Genomic DNA, 16,794 nt, shown 5'->3' with positions numbered 1-16,794 from the left:
TGTTGTCTGGGGCTATCTGCCTTTAGTTCCAGCTCTGAGCACAGCTGGCTCTTGGTTTTGACATAAAGAATCAAACTGCAGACAGATTAACAGCCATGATAGCTACAACTTGAATATCTCCCGTGTGGTTTCACATAGTTATTTCATGTAAACATTCAACTTTTTGAGATGAAGACACTGTTACACTAATTTCATAGATGAGGAAACTGAGGCTCAGACTTTAAGAGACTTGACAAAGGTCACAAAGTCTACGATAAGCTAATACGGGGTTTGAAACCATGTCTATATGACAGCAAAGAAATCACCAAAAAATGATGTGACAAAATGAGGAAGTTGTCTAAGCAGCCTGGTAACAGAGGTTCCCCGGCTTACCTAGTGTTTCACAGCTTGTATTGCGGGAGCACTGTCCGCTATCCCTGTCCAGAGAGGACAGCTGCTCATCCGATTTGCTGAGCTTGCCTATGCTGCTACAGGGAGACAGGCGAGGGGACTCTCCGCCATATGAATGGCTGCCTCCTGACAGACGTCTCTGTGCGTAACAATCAACGTCAAAGTCCTCAAGTGAAAAAACAGAAAACAAGCCCAGTCACTTCTGAGAAGTAGTGGCAGACAACAGAGGAACGGGGAATTGGCACACTAACTTAGAGGAGGAAATGCCATCAAGCTCAGAAACCTGCTGGAAAGGCCCGTCTCTGATGTAAGTAGAAGGAAAATGTATCTGGTCTGTAGTGTCAGTAAATTACTTTAAAAATTGGCTTTTCTACCCACTGCAGTAGCCTCCACTGGGAAAATGGTCTCTAGATACTTTCTATGGACACATGGTCTTGCAAATCATCAACAGCTGTGGGATCAATATAGGAGAGTGTTTTTCACACTGTGAGAGATGGTGGTGGGGAGAGGGTGAAGAGACCGTGGCACTAGTGTGAACAAACTGTGGGAAGGTGTAACCAGAGAAACTCTGGAGATGGAATCACAGTTAAAAATTTTGTTTGCTGGATGACTGAAGGAAAAGTTGACTTGTAAAGTTTGCTTGCTAGGTGACTGAGGAAACCAGAGGTGCATCTGTGCTGATGAACTGAACCTGGACTTTTAATAGTTGAGGATTCATGTCCTGTTATTTGCCTTGGGACTGCTGAACTAAACCTGAACTTGCTTTGTGTGATATTCTTTGCCTCCCCAACTCCCAAGCCTATTTCCCCAAAAAAACCCCACAACTGTGAGTAAAGTCTATGAGTCAAGTTACAACAAACATTAGACTCAATGATTGGTAGAATTAGGTGTAGGAGCATGTGAAGTGGCATGTCAGGCCCATGTAACTATTTGTTTAGTACCATAGATATTATTGATGGAAACAGTTTCCCTTTTTGAAGTGGGCAGAAGTTAGACTGGCTACCTCAATGTTGCATCTGCTCCTTTTACAGTTACTACAGAGGAAGAACCATTAGGATTCTGAGAGTGTGTAGCAAGGGAGGTCCTTAAGTAGAACTCAGTTGTCTTCAGTAGATGTCTCTTGATTCCTTTTTCTCGTCCCACTCCCCAGTAGGGAAACTTCCTCCATATCTTGGAAAGAGAAGCACGATTAAGACTTCAACCGTTCTAAGAGTGGCTATTTCATCCTAGAAACCGGGCCTAAAGACCACTTGGTTTCTTTTAACTTTAGAAACCAAACCCTAGAACTCAACTCTGCTTTTCGGATGGGGCTGCATTACCTGTCGATTAATTCCAACAGGCAAACTGGAGCCACTAGTAGCTCGACTCATGGGGGCCACTACAGCCACTCGGGTAGGGGATGGAGCGGACTGTCTTTTCTTGGGTGGCAATGCTGGTGGTGGGCTGAAATAGACCAAACATTCCAATCAAGACAAACAATGCAAACAAAATATATTTTAGAAAGATACCAGTTTGGAATGTGGGATTCTTTCATTATTAAACTCTTCACACCTAGTATTCATACTTTCAAATCCTGTCTCACTTTCTTTTTGTTAGTCTATAAAATGAACAATAAATAAATAAATAAATAATTTTTTTAAAAAATAGAAAAATCCCAACAATCAAAAATCTAAATATCATAAAAATTCTCCCCTTTAATAGAATACAGCATATAAGTTTTTACTTGGCTAAGGCTACAAAGCAAGGAAAATACTTCAGGCCAAACTTCAAAAGCTTCAAATGAGCAAAGGAGCTTTATTATCCTAAGAATCAGATTTCTTTTTTTTGTTCACTCTACCTATTCTCTCATCAACTTATGTCATAAGAAGTGCTAACAAGCGAGCTCTGGTGGCCTAGTCGCAAGAAGCTGCACTGCAATCTCAGAGGTACACAGTTCGAATCCACCAGATGCTCTGCTGGAGAAGGAAGAACAATCTCCTCCTGTATCAGTCAGATCTGATTTGACAGTACACACAAAAAATAATGAAATAAAATAAATTAAAAAAAAAAGTGCTAACAGAGAGGGGTGTAGTAGGATGGAAATGGAACACGACATCATCATTACCTATTATCAACCACCCGGATACCAGGTAAAGGGGGCTTGGGAGGTGCAACCTCTTCATCTGTGGAGTCGGGGAGTAGCTCATTCGACTGTGACATCCCAGTTGTATTGTTCAGAATCTCCATCTCTCGATCTGTCAGTGGGAGCTCAGACTGGCTGGAGAACATACAAGAAGGTGAAGTTATAGCACAATCCCATGGCTGAGGTCCCTAAATTAAACCCCTCTCTGCTGTCGGGGTGTAACCAACTCAGAGCTGAGCCTCCACTGGGTTTCCTAGGCTGTAAAAGGCATTGGAGGAGACTGCACACCTTTCTCCCGCGGAGAGGTCGGTGGATTGGATTCCAACTGCCAAAGAGGCATGACTTTTGTGTTAGCTGCACAACACCCTAATAATTACGTCACCAGAGCCCTCAAGATGATCTAGAGGCTCCCAAAATGTTCCAAACTTACGTTTTACTAGGGGTTTGTAGATGAAATTTTTGATAGGCAGTAAAATGGTCCATGTTACCCTCAGTTTACTTTCTTGGTAAAGATAATACTACAAAAATACAAATACTCTCTGATAAAACTCCAACACACAACCCTAAAAAGGTTCTAATATGAAATAAAGCTGATCAGGAAATGCACTAGTGGTAGTTACTGTTCAGGCTCACACATTAACCTTCTATATGCTCACACTGAATAGTTAAATGTGAGACCAGGCAATACTCCAAAGTACGGGTAAAGCACACACATATTTTTAAAGTACTACAGATTCTTATTAAACACTTAAGAGAGCTCTGGTGGCTTAGTGGTAAGGAACGGCACTGCTAATGCAATGATATGTGGTTAGAATCCACCATGGAAGAGAGATGGGCAAGTCACTCCTGTGTGATTTACTGTCTCTGAAAACCCACTAGAGGGTTAGATATGGGCTGGTCCTGACTCAATGGTGTACAACAACAACAACAACAATAATCCAATACTTATCAATAAAATAGGAATACTGGGCCCACACCATCTATCCAGTGTGGGCTGTTCAATTTAGCTCATTCCTTCTCAAGTATATTTCTCATTATTTGGCCCTCATTCTTCTTCAAGTACATTGTTACTTTGCAACCAAACAGAGGCATGACAGGAGTTTCATCAGCACTTACCTCTCAGTTTTGCAGGCAGGCGAGCTGGGCTTCACTGGGCTTGTTGGAGAAGGATGTGCCTGTTTCTCGATGGTAAGTCTGACCAGCTCCTACACCCAGCATAAGAAAGGAGCAATGAGCCACAGGGGAGGTGTCTTTCATTGCTGGTTTTTCCCAAGCTAGGCTGGCTGGCTGTTCTTCACTGATGTATTTCGTTTAGGTGCCTACAGATCCCCCACCAACATAAATGCAAGTGGGTTTTGACTTAGAACTCTGTATAACTTCCCAAAATGTCCCCTACCTTCCAAAACTACCTCAATAGCACACTAAGACATTTCAAATGCAAAAGTGCACTTCCTTATAGAAAGGGGAAATAAATCAATCCCACTGTCTCAAAATGATTAAGTTTTATCATACAAATGCAAATTCCCAGCAGAACAGATTTCCAGTCAATCTGTAAGGGAAGAACTACTTTTCAGTTTCCCAGCGCCGTTATCCTGTGAGTATGATGATGGCCCAAAATAGTCATAGTACATTCAGAGTTGTACAACCATCAAGATAATAAATCTTAGCATACTTTCAAGTCTCCGGAGATAATCTTACACACATTAGCAGTCGCTGTCCTTCTCCTAAGCTATTCAGTTTTGCTTGTTTTCTAATATCTGTATACTCACAATTAAGAAATTAAGACATGATTCTATGGGCAAGGACTATTACACTGGTGTTGAGAGAATGCCTATAGAGCGAAATAGTCTCCTATACAACAGTTTACACACACTTTATTTTGTGATGTTAGCTGCACTCCTCTCAATGTCACAGCACCTTTCCCACTTCCTCCTTGGGTTTCCTCTTTCCATTTGCCCTTCTCTCCTACCTTCTGAGTTTTGTTCTGGACAAAGACTGCTCTATTGCCTTTTTAAATAGCTAATTAGTTGCTCTGAGGACCAAGTTCCTCTTGAGTGTTCTTTTTCACTCTACAGGCTTGTCTACTGTGGCTATTTTTAAACTTTAAGGTTAGTTTAATAAGTTATAATAAGAGTATGCAATTACTCGGAAAGATGCTTTTAGCATACTGTTAAATGAAAACAAAACAAAACAAAACAAAAACAACAACAACCACCACCAGGTGGTACATTGGTTTATATGTTATAAATCTATTTTTGGACACAAATGAAGCTAAGAATAAACGTATATGGCTATGAAATACCTCTTATTTTGATTATCTGTTATTTCCTAAATTTTCTACAATGTATATGTATTACTTCTGAAAAAGAAAAAACACATCAAAAAACAATGAAAAGTATGTATTCTACATAGTCAGACTAAAGACCACCCCTTTTTATAATCTAATACAAGTTCTTAAAGAACTGTAGTGAGATCTCAAAGAGTCAAGGACTAGAAGCAAAAAGAATATGGGTAGTTTAGTATTATCACAATTTAAAAGTGAAATAAAACTTTACAAATATGTAAGTAATAGCTGCTTAGCTGGGGCTAACAGAGAGAGAAGGGGAGAGGGAGAGAGAATATGAATACATAAAGTAGAATGGGAATTTTAAAGCTTGAGAGAGCAGTATCTCCTAAAAACCTCATTGCCAGGCCATGTGGAGGGCATCACAGAATCAGAAGCAGAGTGCCAGAACAAAGTGACTAGAAATCCCCATTCTCAGGTTCACTCTTCTTTACAAGTAGAGCACAGGACCAAAATCCCTTGCTGTCAAGTTGATTTTGACTCACTGTAACTCTACAAGACAGAGCAGGGGGCTGCGGATCTTTACAGAAGCCCACTGTTAACATCTTTCTCCCACAGAGCATGGTGCAGTTAACAGTGGACTGCTTAACCACTGTGCCAATAGGGTTATTAAACAGGCAAAAGTAATACAGAAAAGCCTGTACATTTGCATTTGCTGAAGTGGAGAAAGTTCCTCCAATTCTTCATTGATTCTTGAGCAATTGTAATTAGATTGCCATCTTTCTTGAAAAACAGCTGTGGAAACTCAACTAATGCATGCTGGCAAAGGAATCATGGAATGACAGGCACACATGTGCAAGCATGCACCCAAATTCCAAGATGGTGTCCTGATTGCAGCAACTCTCCTTTCCACCAGTTCACTGGCCTAGGCTTGAAAAGAGTGTGAAGAGGGGCGGACAGCTTTTTAAATTCATTACCAGCCTTCTAGTACAAACAGACTAGCTAGAAGGTCTTTAGTCTCAACTTGTCTTATCTATCACAGATAGAAAAGAACTCTTAAAATATGCAAGCAATCTGGCTACTGTGTTAATACCCTAATCTCATTCAGAGCTGACCATTTGTAACTTGGCAAGAGCTCAATTTCTCCTATTGCAAGTCTCAGCCTTCTCTCTGGAAGAAAACAAATGATGATACCTTTAGTATCTTTGCCTTTTGGCAGATGGTAGTTGGTTGAAATACTGAGGAATGTATCTGTCTTGGTGACTATTTTATACCAAGTGCCCAGGACAGTGTCTGGTTGTTGTTGTGAGTCAACTATAACTCCTATGAACAAAGGATATGAACCCTCCCCTAATCTGTGCCATTATCATCTCTAAACTTCTTGAGCCCAGTCACTATGTCAACTCTACTTGTTGAGGGTCTTCTGCTCTTTTGCTAACCTTTCACCTTTCCAAGTATCGTATCTTTTTCCAAGGACTAGCCCCTCCTAACAACATGCCCAAAGTATGAGGGACAAAGCTTTGCCATGCTTTCCTCTAAGGAGTTCTCTGGCTACACTTTCTCCAAGACAGAAAAAGACTGTTCTTTTGGCAGCCTATGGGATATCCAGTACAGTTCTCCAACACTACAACTCAAAGGCATCAATTCTTCTTTTGTTAACTTTATTAATTATCCAGCATAGGAAGAAACTGAAAAGATCATGGGTATAAAAGGAAGGTGGCCAGAAGCAACTTCAAATTCTCTGCTACAACAAACTGCTATTGTTATGTACCGTCACATCAGAACCTACTCATAGGTGATCCCTCAGTGGGTTTTCAGTCAGTAAATTGCATGGAGGAGATTACTCATCTCTCTCCCATAGAGTCGTTGGTGGATTCCAAGTGCCTCTGTCTTGTTAGTGCAACTCTTTACCTACTAGGTCACTGGAGCTTATAGACAGAGGTTGGTGTTATAATTCTGAGACTTTTCTGCTAGTACTGTGGGGAAAAAACATGAGTTTCTATGTTGGTATTGCTGAAAACATTTTTCTTTTCCATGTGTGTACAAGATGAAGAAAATTGATGAAAGTTCATAAAAAACCCTGTGGTCTTGAATTTGAATTGGCATCATTACTATAAATTCATGATGTGTTTGATCTTAAGGAGACTAAACATAAACTTCCAAGATCTGTCCATGGAAAAGTTCTAGAAACAATCACCAAGCATAAAGTAGCAATAGCAAAGTTAGTATTCTGACTATGGTCTCTACATGCCATCTCAACATATGGAAGCTTGGTTCTTCAGACTGCAGGTTCTTTGTAAGAAATGGTTAAGATGACTTACAATTCAATAATAAAAAGACAAATAACCCAATTAAAAAATGGACTAAGAATAGACATTTCTCCAAAGATGATACACACTTACTTATTGACTATTTTATTATTTGACATTTCAAACTTCCAACAATAGTAAATAATCTACAATCTTGTTACTGATGCATGAATGAAGTGGTCAGCATGGAGGCTGTGGAAGATCCGCTCCCACTCCCGGAGGAGGGCCTCCCAATGACCTCTGGAGAACACATCCCCCTTCCACAAAGAGGGCCTCTGGATGGTCTCTGGGGAGCACACTTCTTCTATGAGGAAGGCCTCTGGATGGCCTCTGGGGAGCACACCTCCTCCCACAAGTAGGGCATCCAGATGGTCTATGAGAAACATACCCCGAGAAGGGCCTGTGGATGGTCTCTGGGGAGAATACTCCTCCCAAGAGGAGGCCTCTGGATGGTCTCCGGGGAGCCGGGCCTTGCAGCTCTATGCCCTCTGCTTGCTCCTACAAGTGAGGCTGTCCAGTTGCTACAAGAGGCTAGCCTCCTCCTTGGCCCCAGCCTCTGGGCACACACAGACAGCCAGAGAGCCAGGTGGAGCCTGTGCTGGGTTGCTAGGTTCTAAGCAGCCCCAAACTTTGTAGTTAAAAATTGCTGTGGGATGGGAAGGGAGCAAAGAAAGAGACATAGAAAAGGGTGTCTGGAAGAAAGCAAGTTTCTTGACATTCCAAAGTGAGCTGAACTCAAATGAAGCCTCCACTTGAGTGGGTCCAGGCTCCCAGCACCTTTGGAGGAAGCACTGAGTCTCCTAGATGACAGAGCAAGGCCACCCAGCCTGGCTTTACCCGGCTTTGTCTCCTCCAGTATCCTTCACAGAGGAGTAACCCACAGCAGAACTGTCACAGGGAGCCCTGTTGGTTTAGTCTATAAGGGGTTGCACTTCTAATCAAAAGGTGCATCACTGGTGGTTCAAATTCACTTGCTGTTTCTTGGGAGAAGAAGGACTGTCCTCTTCCTTTAAAAACGCTATACTTGGTCATTGGCACCTAACAGTAACAATAAAATACAAAAACAAATTTCACATCAGAAATATATTTCTATTTTATGAGAAAATAAATTTCTATTGGGGGGAAAAAAGTACAGACTTGGAAATCTGATGGGGTCAGAACTAACTCCACAAGAGTGAGTGACAGATTTGTCACAACGACAAGCATATCAGTAAATATTAGCTATTACCACTTTTTTAATCTTATTTTCTAAATAAGAAATAACAGATGCATGGCCTGAAAACAGGTAAAACCAAAATTTTTCATTTTCACACAAGATCATTTTTCACATAACAACTGGTCTTCAGAACCTAACCATGTTGGTAAGTGAGGAGTGGGTGTAATGATAATCATAAACACATGAAAAGGTGCTTAAATCACTAGCCATTGCTGGTGTCAGAGTTGATTCAGATCACGGAAAACTAACGTGTTACATTGAAGAACTGTTCTCTAGGGTTTGCTTGTCTGTAGTCATAAAAGCAGCAGCTTGCCAGACATGTTCTTCTCAGTACAAATGAGTGAGTTCAAACTACAACTTTAAGATTAGCAGTTAAGACAAAACCCTTTTTGACACTGCCGGACCTTATTGTCAAGAACACATGAGATGACCAGAGGTTGCTACAGTTGTTGTGTGCCACTGGGCAGATTCCACCTCACAGCAACCTGTGAGGACAGAGGAGACCTGCCTTACAGGTTTTCAGAGGCTGTAACCTCATAGGAGCAGATCACCACGTCATTCCTACTGTAGCACAGGTGGTGGTGGTGATGGTGTCCAATCACTTAACCACTGTGCCATCAGAACTCCTTATGGTGACTCCACTGAGAAACAGAAATCAAATGAGGTGTTATTTACCACACCACACTGCTCCCCAATTAGGATAGCCTAGAAAAATAATAATAAAAAAATTCAAGTCATCAACATTAGTGAAGATGCAGAGAAACTGTAATACTTTTACAATACTGGTAAGAATGTAAAGTCGTACAGCCTCCTAGGAAAGCAGAGTGGCAGTTCCTTATAGGATTAAACAGTGGCCTAGTGGCAAAAACCTGTGCTGCTGCTGAGCAACAATGTCAGTCTGGAGACCAAGGTGCTCCTGGTTCAGGCCATATTCTTTGCAATTACTTGCTATGTTGTCAGAGATCTGGACAATGACTAGGGCTGGTAGAAAGAGAACTGATGCCTTTGAGCTGTGGTGTTGAAGAGTACTGAGTATACCATGGACTGCTAGGAGAACAAACAAGTTTGTCTTGGAGAGGATGAAACCAGGCTGCTCCTTGGAGGCAAGGACTCTGAGGTTTCATCTGACCATACTCTGGTCATGATGCAAGGAGGGACCAGTCCTTGGAGAGGGACATCATGCTTGGGAGAGTAGAGGGACAGAGAAAGAAAGGAAGACCAGTGATGAGATAGATTGATTCAGTGACTGGGGTAATGAGGGTAGATGTGTCAGAGACAGTAATGTTGGCAAAGGATAGAGCAGGTTTCAGGGCTATTATTGTACATAGTCGCTATGAGTGGCAAGTGATTGATGGCACATAAAAACAACAATAATAATGACAACAACAAAGGAATATCGTTACAAAAAAGAAAAAAAACCCAGCAATACTAGATGAAGCCAAGGATAGAACAATTTAACAGATACTTATTGCAGGATTCTGCCTACTTGCTAAAAGTAGGTTGGCTATTTGATTCAGGGTTTCTAGCAACCAATGTAAAAAGGGAAGTGTAATTAGTTGTAAGAGTAATAAACTCATTTAGATATAAACAAGGCTACTGCTCAACAGACTTGCATAATATTACTGGTAATAAAATGCTGAGTTAAAAGTGTAAAAAAAAAAAAAATACAAAAACCTCCCCCCCCATCTGGGCTGCAATCCCAAAACATGAGGTTTGAATTCACCAGGTGCTCTGTGGGAGAAGGATAGGCAATCTCTTCCCATGCAATTTACTGCCTCTGAAAACTCACTTGAGGGTCAGCTATGAGTCAATTTTGACTTAATGGCATATAACAACAACATATGAAGCTAAGGTGGGTATATGCGTATTTGTTTATTGCTTGCTCTTATTAGTACAGCACTGCTGTCAGTTTGTTGTACTGGGGTAACATATGGGTTGCTATGATGCTGGAAACTTCGACACTTGTGTTTCAAATGTCAGAAGGGTCGTACATGGTGGACAGGTTTCTGCAGTGGCCCCAGATTAAGACAGACTAGGCAGCAGGATTGGTCATCTACTTCTGAAATAAAAGGCCTCTGAAAACCCTATGAACAACAGAGGAATATAGTATTAGGGGTAGTCTTCCCAGATTAGAAGGCACAGGATAAAGCAGGGTTCAGATTGGTTCATCAGGTGGCTATGAGTTGTACTTGACTCAGCACCTAACAACAACAACAACAACAACATATGAAGGTGCAGCCAGAGTGCTCCCAAGAGGCAAGGATAGTGAAGATTTACCTCACATACTTTGCCTCACATGTTGTTAGAAGGGGTATTTGTTGGAAAGGGACAACACGTTAGGAAAGGTGGAAGGTCAGTGAAAGAGAGGAAGAGCCCAATGAGAGACTGATACAGTGACTGCAGGGCTGGGCTCAATTATGTCCGAGTTGATTGGTACAGAATAACACAGTTCAGATCTGTTGTTCATAGGGTGGTTATGAGTCGTACTCAACTTGAAGGCACATAACAACAAGAACAGAAGCGTATGATATCAAGTAATTTCAGGCCTTGGCTTATATCCAAGAGAAAACGTGTACAAAAACTTGTACATAGATATTCAAAGCACTACTATTCATCATAGCTGAAAAGTAGAAACAACTAAATATCTATCAAACAATTAATGAATAAAAGATGGTACGTTTACAACATGGAGTATTATTTAACAATAAAGAGAAATTAAAAATAGAACAGAAAATGCTACAACATGGATGAACTTAAAACTATAAAACTAAGTAAAAGAAACCAGCAACAAAAGACCATATATTGTGATTCAAATTACAGGAACTGCTATGTAGATGACACCACCTTTCTTGCAGAAAGAAGGCTTACTGAAAAATATCAAAGACTATAGTCTTCAACATAGACCTCAACATGAAGAAAACAAAACCCCTCACCATTGGACCAACAAGCAACATCATGATTGATGGAGAAAATTGTGAGGTTGTCAGCAATTTCATTTTGCTTGGATCCATAATCAACAGGGTTGGTACCAGTTTTTATTGTTAGGTGCTGTAGAGTCACCTGCGACCCTATGTAACAGCTCTGAACCCTAACCTGACCCAAGTTAGTCTCACAAATTCCAACATACCAAACCCAATTACTCCAATTACTGTTATCAATCCATCTTATCTGGAGTCTTCCTCTCCTGCACTGTCCCTCCACCCTTCTGAGCATTATGGACAGTCTCTCCTGGCTACATGCCCAAAGTATGTGAGATGGAGCTTCAAAATCCTAGCCTACAAGGAGAATCTTGGTTTCACCGTCTCTAAGACAGACCTATTTGTTTTCTTGGCAGTCCATGGTATATTCAAGACTCTTCTCCAGCACCACAATTCGAAGGCACTAATTGTTCTGTCATCCTTAGTCAATGTTCAGCTCTCTGATGCATAGCAAGTAACTGGGAAGACCATGGCCTGGACTAGGCACATCTTAGTCTCTAGACTGGCATCGTTTCTTTTCAGTGCTCTTGAGAGGTTCCTGACAGCAGATTTTCCCAATGCAATTTGTCTTTTGATTTCCTGACTGCTGGTGCTAAGAGTGTTGATTGTGGAGCCGAGCAAGCTGTAATTAATAACAACCTTAATCTTCACCTATTATGGTGTTGTTAATTGGCCCAGTGGTGAGAATCTTTGTCTTCTTGATGTTGAGCTTCAATCCATATTGAAGACTACACTCTTTGACCTTCTGCAGCAAGCAATTCAGGTGCTCTTCAGTTTCAGCAAGTCAGGTTGTGTCATCTGCATAACGTAGGTTGTTGTGTCTTCCTCCAATCCTGATGCCACATTCCTCCTCATAAAGCTCAGCCTCCTGAATGATCTGTTCTGCATATAGATTGAAAAGGTATGGAGACATGATGCATCTCTCACTTATTCCCTTCCTGATTTTGAACCATGCAGTGTTTCCCTGGTGTTCTGAGGACTGCTTCCTGGTCTAAGTATAGGTTTTACATGAGCACAATCAAGTGTTCTGGGATTCCCATTTCCCCCAAGGTAGTCAAGAAATAAAAAGATGTGTTACAATGGGCATATCTGCTGTCAAGGATCTCTTTTCTAAACAGGATGTAAAAGGTTTATAAATTGGGTTTTCATACAATATTTAAAAAATATTTTGTTTTAAACATTACTTGCCACTACTATAATTAATTACAATATCTTATCAATCTGTTATATTACCTTTCCCTTCACACAATTTACCTATATTGCCTTTTTACTCTCCCCTCCTTCCTTTCCTATCTAAGATTGAGTCTCCATTAAAATATTTCCTTAGCTTTTAAAAATAGGGGTCTTACACCATTTTTGTCTTTTTGTTTACATCACACAGCTTAATTTGTTCTAGATTCACCCATTCTGTGCAATATTTAATGAATTCTTGATTGTTCTTTAGTGATGCATAATCCTCCATCATGTGAATGTACCAGTTTCTTTAGCCATTTGTCTGATGATGGACACTTGAGGGCTGTTTTCAACTCTTTGCTACTGTAAATAATGCTGCAATAAACATGAGTGTGTGGAAATTAGTTTATGCTGTTGTTCCTACTTCTGGGATTGCTCGATCATACTGTGTATCAGGGACTTCTTGAAAGTATTAAAGAGCAAGGATGTCAATTTCTAGACTTAAGGTGCACCTGGCTTAAGTCATGGTATTTTCTGTTGCTTCATATGCATATGAAAGTTGGATAAGGAGTACAGAGACTAAAGAGGAATTGGTGCCTTTGAATCACAGTGTTGGTGAAGAGTACAGAATGCCAAAAGAACAAATAAATCTATCTCAGAGGAAGTGCCAACCAGGATGGTGCTTAGAGGAAAGGATGGCAAAAATTTTTCTCACATACGTGGGCATGTTTCAGCAGGCACCAGACCTTGGAAAAAAGACATTATGCTTAGAACAGAAGGCTAGCAAGAGAAGCAGACCCTCAATGCTACACAATGACAGTGTGACTGCAACAATGGGCTTGAACATGGCAGAGATTGTGAGGACTCGGTGTGAAACAGGGCAAAGTCTAGATCTGTTCTTTACAGGATTCTATAAGTCATTGCAGACTTGAAAACATCTAAATCCACAAGAACATCTAGAAGAGTTCAGCCCAAAGACAGAAAGAAGACTGATAATTGCCTAGCAATAGGGGATGGAGGAGCTGGTGATATTGGTGGTAGCTAACAGGTATGAGATTTATTTGGAGGATGATAAACATGTTCTAAAATTTAGCATAGTGATGGTCGTAGAATTCTGCGGATATTCTAACAAGTTTTGGATTATGTATGATATACATATTATATCTCAATAAAAAACAAGATAAACTTGAAACCATCAGTGACTTCTAGGGTCAGATGAAAAGCCTAATCCTAAATGATACTGTCAGGAGAACATTCCTTTTAAAATAATTATGTTATATAAATTGAGTTTGGTCTGCAAGTTCAATTTTGGACAATGACATGACTTTTTAACACAAGGATTTTCCTCAAATTTATCAGCAAAAGGAGATTAAAGAGAGAAAAAAAGGCATTCTTGCTTCTATGCACCCATGCATATAAATGGGAGAAAGTGTCCTATGTTCGAGATTGGAAATTTACAGGGTTGGTTTGAGCAGAGCCAAAAGTAAAGAATTTTATGTCTGAGGTCAAAGGGAAGTTGAAATTTAAATGAGCATGCTGGGAAGAGTTGAGATGCTGGTATCAAAAAGACAAATATCTACTTGATTTTGATGAGCTAAATTCTTTAATAGCAAGGTGCTAAGCTGAGTACGGTACCGGGAGAAAAAGGAAAATGCAGATCTGTAGATTCCTGAAAGATTTCTATCCTCTGAGAGTTACTGTTATTTCTGACCTTCAGGCTCCCAGCAGTAAAGGTCCTGCCTAGGCTAGATCAGAGAAGAAAACTATTTTTATCTAAGATTTATAAGAGCCATATTCATTGGCCAAGCATTGGTAAATATGAACTGTTTCAAGAAATTAATATTTCTATAGATGAGTAGTCTACGACTTGAAGGCACCTAACAACAACAACACAGCTAACAGCGGGGGACCTCTGGTGGTGGCTTAATGGTGAGGATTTGCACTGTTAACCTAAAGGAACACGGTTTGAATCCACCACCTGCTACATGGACGAAAGATGGGCAATCTCCTCCTGTGTGACTTACTGCATCTGAAAACTTGCTGGAGGGTCAGCTCCAAGTCAGTTCTGACTTGATAGTACACAGTAACAACAACAACAACATAGTGAACAGTAGGAGTCCTAGTGCTGTAGTATGTAAGGTGTTGGGTTCCTAACCCATAGGCTAGCAGGGAACTGAGAATGGGAATGAGATGGGTAGTCAGTACAAGCCCAAACAGACTCAATGGCTGTGGCTTGTTTTCACCCAAAAACTTACCGTACCTGTGCTTGTTAGGTGCCCTAAGTATATTTTGACTCATAGCAACCCCACATGCCTTAGACATCTACTTTGTGCCAAGTACTCTACAGATATTATCTTATTTAGTCTTTCCTTAGCTCCTCAGGGTAAATGTTTTTAGGATATTTAAGACTCAAAAAAGTAGTTGCCTAAGGCTACACATACAGCTATCAAGTGGAACTCATGGAGGGCAGTGGGTGTTAAACAACAAATCTCCCAATTCATTCACAAACAAAACCAAAGTAAGCCTGTTTAAAACACTTTTTCAAAACCTCCAAGCAAACAGGCAAAAAGATTCCATCTAGTAAGTGAAATGAGTTACTTCAAAGATGGTGAGTCAGTGTAAGGGAACATGCCAACAACATTCTTCCTCCAAATGGGATGACAGCATCCTTGGAAATGTATTTGATTTCTTTCTGCCAAGTGAGGCTCGCTCATCTACCAGAAAGAACATGGGCGTATACGATGTTGTAGGTCCGACAGGGATAGTGAGAGAGGCTAGGAGCTAACTGGCTTGGAGTTGGACACAATGTGAATCTTTCTCTTTTTGGTAAGGAGGAAATGACTGCTGTGTGCACAAGGTCTGGGAGTCCAACAGGCCTGAGTGGAACTTTGCCACTTATTACTTGTGTGCCTGGGCCTTAGTTTCTGTATCCGGGAAGGGATAACAGACAGCTGTTCTGAGGATAAATAAAATAGTGTAGAAAAATCCTCCATAATTGTTAGCTATTATTACTATTAGACCTTAACAACAAGCAAAAAAAAACCAAACAAACAAAAAAAACCCCCCACATTATTCTTATTGCTTTGATTGACAGGAGTTACAAAAAGCTTCCAATAACACAAAGCTATTTTTGCTTAACCTTCAGGTCTTGGCTTAAGTATCTCTTCCTTAGGGAAATGTCCTTTGAGGGCTAGAAAGTAAGTAGACCAGTACACTATAATATTATGAACTATTTTTCCTTTGTAGCCCTTGTCTTAATTAAAATGACTTTTTTTTCAGTTAAAATTATTTAATTGTACATGCTTGTGATTCTTCCCTGCCCTCTTTAGATTTTCAGCTCCATGAAGTTAGGGATATGCCAGTTTGGTTCAATGCTGTAGTCCCAATTCCCTCATATTACCTGGCACTCATGTCATTCTCAACAAATACTTTTTGATGAAATGAAACTAAATTGAACCTACAGAATGCTTCACCTAGAATGTCTCTGTTCTGTGGAAAAGTTAACTTCTTTCAGTCATCAACATGTTCATAGCCTATAGTTTTCTCTATTATTTTTTTCTTTCCTTTTTCTCCTGTCCACTTTGAAAAATAAAAAAAATTGCTATTTCACTATGAGAACATTTTACCAACTGATATGTTGTTATGTTATTATGTACCATCAAGTTAGGACCCACCAGCAGGTTTTCAGAAAGAGTAAACTGCATGGGAGAGGATTACCCATCTTTTCCATGCAGGAGCTGGTGGATCCGAACCACATGCCTTTGGGCCTTTGGGTTGGCAGCGCAGCATCAGGCCATTAGAGCTCCCTGATATAATGGCGCTTTAATCTAATGATTCCTTAAAGTAAGTCTTCAGGGTGTCATACAGCTTCATGGGTGAAAACTCAATCTCTTCCGTTCTGGGAGTTATAATTTGTTTTGAACAACTGAATCATAATCGAATTGGCAGAGAAAAACTTTTAACAATGTCACCTGAAAAGCAACATTTTTTAATAGAAACATTTCTAGGAGCTTGGACAGGACTAGCTAGATAAGCCCAACCTGCATGGACTACATTAATGAAATATGCCCAACACTTCTCCAGCTGATACATTTCCTTCCTGAGCAGTTTGTATTACTGGCTCCGCTCTGTAATTTTTATCCTTTGGGGAGGTCATCCAGAGCTACTAAACAATGACATCAAGTTGATTCTGACTTGCAGAGAACACAGTTACTATAGAATGTCAACCAAGGATGTAGGTTTCAAGAATTTGGTAACATGGGTAAATGGGAAAGGATTTTTAAAAAAAATTTGGAGCAAGCATATTAGTTGCAATTTTGAAT

General features: G+C 40.4%; 1 protein-coding gene across 1 annotated transcript in view; it reads right to left on the bottom strand.

Moving 5' to 3' along the window:
• RAPGEF1 (Rap guanine nucleotide exchange factor (GEF) 1) overlaps positions 1 to 16,794 on the bottom strand; it is a gene marked incomplete at its 5' end in the record, with an annotated part of 86,264 nt that overhangs the window by 51,249 nt on the left and 18,221 nt on the right. The window contains 4 exons of the mRNA XM_006892598.1: positions 373 to 556; positions 1,710 to 1,833; positions 2,495 to 2,647; positions 3,629 to 3,717. Of these exons, the coding sequence (XP_006892660.1) occupies positions 373 to 556; positions 1,710 to 1,833; positions 2,495 to 2,647; positions 3,629 to 3,717 (550 nt within the window). The remainder of the gene's footprint in view (positions 1 to 372; positions 557 to 1,709; positions 1,834 to 2,494; positions 2,648 to 3,628; positions 3,718 to 16,794) is intronic.

Source organism: Elephantulus edwardii, unplaced genomic scaffold, assembly GCF_000299155.1.
Source record: "Elephantulus edwardii isolate Elephantulus edwardi_28Jun2011 unplaced genomic scaffold, EleEdw1.0 scaffold00116, whole genome shotgun sequence".
NCBI classification, from domain to species: Eukaryota; Metazoa; Chordata; class Mammalia; order Macroscelidea; family Macroscelididae; genus Elephantulus; species Elephantulus edwardii.
This window is presented reverse-complemented; position numbering and strand designations above follow the sequence as displayed.